This window comes from Sinocyclocheilus rhinocerous, unplaced genomic scaffold (assembly GCF_001515625.1).
Source record: "Sinocyclocheilus rhinocerous isolate Xijiao unplaced genomic scaffold, SAMN03320098_v1.1 scaffold504, whole genome shotgun sequence".
NCBI lineage: Eukaryota > Metazoa > Chordata > Actinopteri > Cypriniformes > Cyprinidae > Sinocyclocheilus > Sinocyclocheilus rhinocerous.
In genome coordinates, this window is record NW_015645076.1 from 2,160,056 (window position 1) to 2,167,279 (window position 7,224).

Sequence of the window (7,224 nt, forward strand, 5' to 3'; positions counted from 1 at the left end):
AATTAGTTATTTATTTAAAGGAAACAGGATTGATTAATAGGATGTAGGATACCGGTTTTGGTAAAAAAAAAATTTTTTTTTATTTATTTTTTTTTTAAGATAGCTCTTGTTTCTAAAGTTCCTATTCATTGTGCGCTTCACACTCCTTTCCAGTAGGTGGCGGGAATGCACCTTTTAAGTTGGTTTGCCAACCGCCATTAAATCCTAAAAGAAGAAGAAGAAGAGTCTTTACGGTGATTGTTACTTCTGGCCAATCGTAGTTGTAGTGTTTAATTGCGTCATCGTCGACACGCCCACTATAATGGCGCTTCCGGACTGGACGGTGTATTTACTTTGTATTGCTTCAGTATGTGGAGGCTTTTACATCTGTCGTGTTTCTAAATGCGCCAGAATAAGTGCATGGAAAAACAGCCGGATCGGTAAACTGATGGCTCGCACAGAGAAACCGCTGTTTTGGATTGCGTAAGTGGCTTATTTGGCCTGCTGCGGTAATTTTTTTTGTTTAAGTAGGCTACTGTTTTTTTTTTTTATCCACATCTAGCGTTATATGATGTTTACATGTATGTGGTATTGAAATATAAATATTTTACCTGTGTAGAAGTAGCAAATATTCCTTTTAGAGAAGGGTACTGATTTGTCATTTCATTACTGTCAATGATGTATGGCCCTAATGAAAATGTACAGTTTAAATGTAATTTTTTGTTGTTGTTTTGGGGCTCGTCAACACCATGGTTAGATCAATGAAGTTAGGTTTCTATAAACTAAACGAAAGTAATTATGAAAACCATAGCCTAAACACTTTTTAGGCTATATTTTTTTCTAAAAAACTATTAGTAGTTCTAAAAAAAATGAAACGGATTCCTTTACTCACCTAATTGATCATTTAGATTGAATCTACAACATTTCTGCCCAAATTCCATAGTTAGAGTAGTTAGTATTACAATGCCATGAAGGAACAGTTGCATAGAGGAACATATGCAATGGCATAAAACACTCGGGTGTCCTCTTTAAAAACACTTGCAGGTATTCTCTATATACACGGACCAAACTCGGGTACGTATTTCATAAGAGGCAGATGAAGAAAGCACGGGAGCGGTACCCTGCTGGGCACTCCAAAACTCAACCTACTATAATAAACGGTGAGCAGAAACACCTTTTCCATAATACACTCAACAGTTGATTATCAATATCTAAAGTCACACTCTATTACTTTCAACAGGCATCAAGATCATACCAGTGCCCATCTTATTAGACAATTACAGCTATGTGGTCATTGACACGGCATCAAATATGGCTGTTGTGGTTGATCCCGCTGACCCTCAGCCTGTTCAGGTTGGATTCAAAACAACTGTGCAGTGGTTTCAGAAATAGTTTGCTGGATTATGTGTCTTACTGTAGTGAAATTGCCAAACCCATGTGGTTTAGTGGAAAGTGCTTGTTCTTTCTCACTGGTTTACCAAAATTGTGTAAGATGGAATAATAATCAGTTATTGTTATAGGAAATCTCTCATTGTAATGGAAAGATTCCAGTTTTTCATCCCTTGCAAAAGTAGAGATTGGTTTTTTTGTTTGTTTGTTTGATTTTTATGAACGAATGTGATCTGAATAATATTGTAATCAGGTAGTGTTAAGGTTAGGGAAGTCATAATCAAAATATCTAGGATCCTTCCTATACATGAAGAGATGCTTTACTGTGCATGTGTGATGTATAGTCACGTCTTATCTTACTTATGACATTACCTAGAGCCCCGGTTTTGTTTTATCTCATTTCATGGTCTGTCCTTTACACCCACACAGGCATGTCTAGAGGAAGAGGGGGTGGCGTTACAAGCTGTTCTCTGCACACACAAACACTGGTAAGACCAAATTTGAAAATGCCAAAAATCTCTTCAGCCTGAAAGCTGCACAATCTTTTGACCATCTTTTAGTGTAATCAATAACTAGATATGTTACATTCAGTTAAGAAGACTGATTTGTTTTTGTGAGAATTCTAAGACTGATTAGTTATTTTTAGTATGAAGGCCCTTTTAGCTTTGTAAGATCACATTTCACATTTTCACATTTCACATTTCAAGACATATGAGACGTCTAACTACCTTTAAAGGGTTAGTTCGCCCAAAAATGGAAATTCTGTCATCTAGACTTCTGTTCATCTTCGGAACACAAATGAAGATATTTTTAATATTCTCTCATAGGTTTTGCCCATCAGTTGGACCAAAAGTTGCAGGCTTCAAAAAGTACAAGGAGGCATTTTAAAAGTAATCCATATGAATGAGACATGAATGAGAAATATGTAATTTAGACATTTATTCACATATAAACATTGATCATTGCACATACGATCATCTCTTTTCAGAAGATTTGGCTTAAACCGCTCAGTTCATATGGATTACTTTAATAAGGTCTTTATGTACTTTATGAAACTTGAAAATGTTGGTTGCATAGATTTAAAATGGATGTATAAAAATGATAAAAGAATCTGAAAAATATCTTAATTTGTGTTTCGAAGATGAATGAAAGTCTTGTGGGCTTGGAACGACAAGAGGATTGAGTAAATTACAGAATTTAGGTTTTTATTTGGGGTGAATTTAACAGAATCAAAATTGAATGTCTAAACATGAAAATTAAAAACAACTATACTTTGTAAATACACCTTTCCCAACCAGGGACCACAGTGGAGGAAACAGGGCTCTAAAGAGACGCTACGGGTCCTGTCGAGTGTATGGGAACGCTATGGACAACATTCCAGGCCTTACACAGTTAGTACCTTTGAATATATTCTGCTGTTCTATCATGTATCATTTTAACTGTTAATTCTAAAAATGAATATTCTGTCATTATTTACCAACTCGCATGTCTTTCAAACCAGTATGACTTTATTTATTCTGAGGTCACAAAATAATATATTTTGAAGAATGTTTCAGCTGTTTTTGTCCATACAATGAAAGTCAGTGAGGTGCAAAACAACCTTTGTAAAAATTTTCAAAATATCTTATTTTGTGTTCCACAGAATAATGAAATGCATAAAGGTTCAGAACGACATAAGGATGAGTAAACAATGACAGAATTTTCATTTTAGGGTGAACTATTTCTTTAAATGTATCCAAAATGTGTTAGAATTTAAAAACATTTGTCTATCTAAAAATACAGAAAAATGTTTGTTTGAGAGATTACATCTGATGTTTTCTAACTCAACTAAACTAAACCTATTCTTACTGTATATGATATAACAATCGGGCATTACTTGAGAGCACGAAACAAGTAATTTTATGTTTTCTGGATTGTTTAGCCCCCTTTCAGACAAAGACACAATAGATTTTGGAACTCGGCTGCACTTCAGGGCCTTCTATACACCTGGCCACACAGTAGGTCACGTGATCTACCTGCTTGATGGCCGAGCGATAGGTGGCCCCAGCAGCTTGTTTTCAGGGGATCTGGTATTCCTCTCTGGATGTGGTGAGTATGGCATTAATCATTGTGTTATCTCAATGTGAACATAAAAAGTCATATAATTTTTTTTAAAATATTTGTTGTGTTATTGTTACCTGCGTGCAATGTTTGACATTGTGTGTATACTTTATAATTATTTAAATGACTATTTATACAGTATCGATGCCCAGAAAGGCATGCCAAAACTGCAAACAAGAATCCAGCATTCTTAAATCCAGCTTGCTCTATTTAAAGCTCTGACTCATTTCCATCCCTTGTAGGGAGAATGTTTGAGGGTAATGCCTCAACTATGTTGTCATCTCTGGATACAGTGGGATCGCTGAGCGATGAAACTCTGCTTTGGCCTGGTAAGGAAACTCAGTCTTTTTATATGGGCTTTTCACACTTGAAGTTGTTAACTAACCAAGGTTTTATCCACTTACTGTATTTGTTTTATGTTGCACACTGTTTAAACTTTACTCTGGAATAGTAATAATCTTGGATAGTCAAGTAGCAACATTTATCGAACAAGTACAGAACACAACATGATCTCTTCGTGACTTCAGTTGAAACATTTGATGGCAAGTTTGAAACTGTTTCCCTCAGGCACTGAAACTAAGCACAATGCATAAAAGTTTCTGCAGCTATACACAATGTATTAATTAATTAGCCAAAATCTCACCGTGGCATTCTTTCACAGCATTGTGAATTGTAGCTTAAAAGGTGATAGTCCACCTAAAATTCTGTCATCATTTACTCACCTTCATGTCGTTCCAAACTTATATGACTTACTTTCTTCTGCTTAACACTAAAGAAAATAATTTAAAGGGGTGGTTCATTGCGATTTCACTTTTTTAACGTTAGTTAGTGTCTAATGTTGCTGTTTGAGCATAAACAATATCTGTAAAGTTACGAAGCTGAAAGTTCAATGCAAACGGAGATATTGTCTTTTAAAATTCTGGCAGTTTAATGCCTACAAAAACGGCTCGTAGGGACTACAACGAGCTACTTCCCGGGTTTGTGACATCACAAACCCAGATAAACTCCGCCCTCGGGAAAAGGCAGCAAAGGGGGCGAGGCCATGCTGCGCTGCTTTAGAGAAGAGGAAGAGAAAACTAGAGGTGCACGTAAAAATATATTAATATATGAATCATGATTCTGTTCACAACACACTGGGCTAGCTAACCAATCAGAGCCCATCGCCTATTTCTGAGGGAGGGGCTTCATAAAAGAAGGAAATTATCAGCCCGTTTCTCAGAGAAGGGACAGAGCGGTGTGGAATATTATGTGAAAAATAATGCATTTTTTAAAAAAACGAAGCATTAACACGTTAGACTGCACCCCATAAACACAATCAAGCCTAGAAAAAACCCAGTGAACCACCCCGTTAAAGAATTTTGATAACAAAATAATTTAGTTCCCATTGACTTCCATTGTGTTTTTCGTCCATACAATGGATGTCAATGGGGACCAACACTGTTTAGTTACCAACATTCTTCAAAATGTGTTATTTTGTGTTCTGCAAAAGAAAAGAAAAAGTCATACAGTAGGGTGAGTAAATGATGACAGAATTTTCTTTTTTGGGTGGACTATTCCTTTAACCTTATGCTTAAAGTGGCTTTAACCCAGAGTTTAAAAAAACATATTAACCCAGGGTTAATTGCAATGTGGCAAGTCTTTGTCATTTTTAGTTTTTGTACACAACTTTTTTGGTTTTATATTTTTTCAAACTAGTATTTGTGTGTGTTTCTCAGGAAAAGCTTCATGGTTATGTTAATAAAGTAGGTCTTTCTTCTCAGGACATGAGTATGCTGAAGATAACCTGCTGTTTGCTGCTGAAGTGGAGCCTTGCAATGTTGTACGGGAGCAGAAGTTGCAGTGGGTGCTGCAACAGAGGGGTCAGAGACTCTGCACAGTAAGGAAGACAAGAAGTCTATGGGGGAAAAAAGTCCTAATATCAAAGAAATCCAAGATAATTATTACATCTCTAGACATGTAATATTATTCTAAAACTTCTAAATAATATTCCTACCAGCCAAGCTTGATTTAAAGTCATTCTCTCTCCTCTTCATACAGTGCCCATCCACCCTAGCAGAGGAGAAGCAATACAATCCCTTCCTGCGGTGCCACTCCCAGGATCTTCACCGGGCTCTGGGTCTGCAGCAGAAGCAGGACGAGGACTGGACGTCATATCGGGCCCGTGTTTTAGAGGAGCTGCGCAGACGGAAGGACATTTATAAGGACCGTTAAGGCTTTCATCCACTGACGTTTGGAGGATGTGACCACTGAAACCATTCCAAACTATTGCTCCCTACGTATCAAGCATTAATGTCAATTTGAACAGTAACCTAAAGAAAAAAAAGTGAAGTAGACTTGGGCATTGTTTTGTACACAAACATAGATTTATTTTAACTTTAAGTATGTAGTAGGCTTTGAAAGGCATTGTCTGATTTTTTTTTTGGATTTTTTTTAAACAAGCTTTCCTGTCATTCTAAAGCACGTTTTTCCCTTACCTTTGACTCTGTGTTTTGGAGATGTGTAGTGAATCCCATTAAAAATGACGTTAAATGCGTTTTGAATACTTAGGGTAAAAGAAGCACTGATATTTATGAACGGTTTGTCATAATAAACCTATTTATTAATAACAAATATGTGTCTGCATTGAAGGTGTTGCACTGTGACAATATTGGCGCGAATACAAAAAGGTTTACGGTAGATATTGACACCAGCGTTACTAAGGAAACCAGAGACGCTAATAAGTTTGAGGCATGAACGAAAAACACATCTAGACCGTATATAAAACGAGTTAAATGACTAATGTAGACGCTGTTAGTAATTTGTTCCATTTCCTGTAATATTAAAGTCAGTTAAGTCATTTTAAAGTTAGTTTGTTGATTCTGTTTATTCTGATATTTTTTAATAGCATTAGCAAAGTAGCTCTTGTTTGTTTGACATCTGAAGGACTGAGCAGTTGAAAATCAATATACAATCCAGGTAAAAAGAAGAAAAAAAATACGCGCATAGTTTAAATAAATCTTCAACTGTTACGATCTTAAAGATCCATGTAATATATATATATATATATATATATATATTAGGCAATATTTTGAACTATTATTGTGATTGTTTCTTGTTTTATCTACTTTCTAAGACACACATGGAGGAGAATGAATCAACACAGAATGAAACAGAAGAACTGAAAGCTTCTGTTAATGCAGTGGAGTTTATTTACAGCATTGGTAAGTCATTAAACATGATTATGATTTAGTAGGTGACGTCACTTCTAAAGTTTGCCTGTCAGAGATGCTATTTTAGGGTCAGGGACCATCTGTTAATGGCATCAACGGTGTAAACTGTAATTCCCCTTACATTCGTTAAGCTGCATTATACTGTTATTTTGTTTCTATTTAATGTGTAATTTGAACAGCAGATTTCCCTTGATAACTTGATGCAGGACGGAGGCTGTATGCCAGTATTGTGATAAAGCATGAAACACTGACAACTACATAAATGTGCCTTTACATTAAATGTACTGAATGTTTCTTCAGAAGTTCTTTCAGATCCTTATAACGGTAATCATCGTAAATGAATCTTCAGTCAAGACTAACATTATGTGATTCCAGTTGACTTATGACTGTAAGCCTCTTCTACGAGATGGTCCTCACTGTAGAACACAAGATCCAGGGGGCGTGGTTGGATCCAGATCCAACTCCTCCCACCTTACATATACCTAAACCTACCTTTCTCCACCCCCTGATACCTAATCACACCCATCTCCACCCCTAAACCTACCAA

At 36.2% G+C, this 7,224-nt stretch overlaps 1 protein-coding gene and 1 pseudogene across 1 annotated transcript; both read left to right on the top strand.

Moving 5' to 3' along the window:
* The first annotated feature begins 281 nt into the window (after positions 1-281).
* Positions 282-6,321, top strand: LOC107705600 (probable hydrolase PNKD). Its single transcript, XM_016508968.1, has 9 exons — positions 282-462; positions 1,024-1,139; positions 1,220-1,332; positions 1,798-1,856; positions 2,667-2,759; positions 3,290-3,456; positions 3,711-3,797; positions 5,229-5,344; positions 5,506-6,321. The coding sequence occupies exons 1-9, from the start codon at positions 302-304 to the stop codon at positions 5,677-5,679; spliced, it is 1,086 nt and encodes a 361-aa protein (XP_016364454.1). The 5' UTR covers positions 282-301; the 3' UTR covers positions 5,680-6,321.
* A 265-nt stretch (positions 6,322-6,586) lies between these two features.
* Positions 6,587-7,224, top strand: part of LOC107705509 (ciliogenesis-associated TTC17-interacting protein-like) — a 3,692-nt pseudogene continuing 3,054 nt past the window's right edge.

What these genes read in the sequence shown, in the direction of transcription:
- LOC107705600 (XM_016508968.1), top strand. Translation starts at nt 302, where the DNA reads ATGGCGCTTCCGGACTGGACGGTGTATTTACTTTGTATTGCTTCAGTA. An exon ending in AAACCGCTGTTTTGGATTGC is followed by an intron (nt 463 to 1,023) that starts GTAAGTGGCTTA and finishes AAACACTTGCAG; the next exon opens with GTATTCTCTATATACACGGA. An exon ending in AACATTCCAGGCCTTACACA is followed by an intron (nt 2,760 to 3,289) that starts GTTAGTACCTTT and finishes TGGATTGTTTAG; the next exon opens with CCCCCTTTCAGACAAAGACA.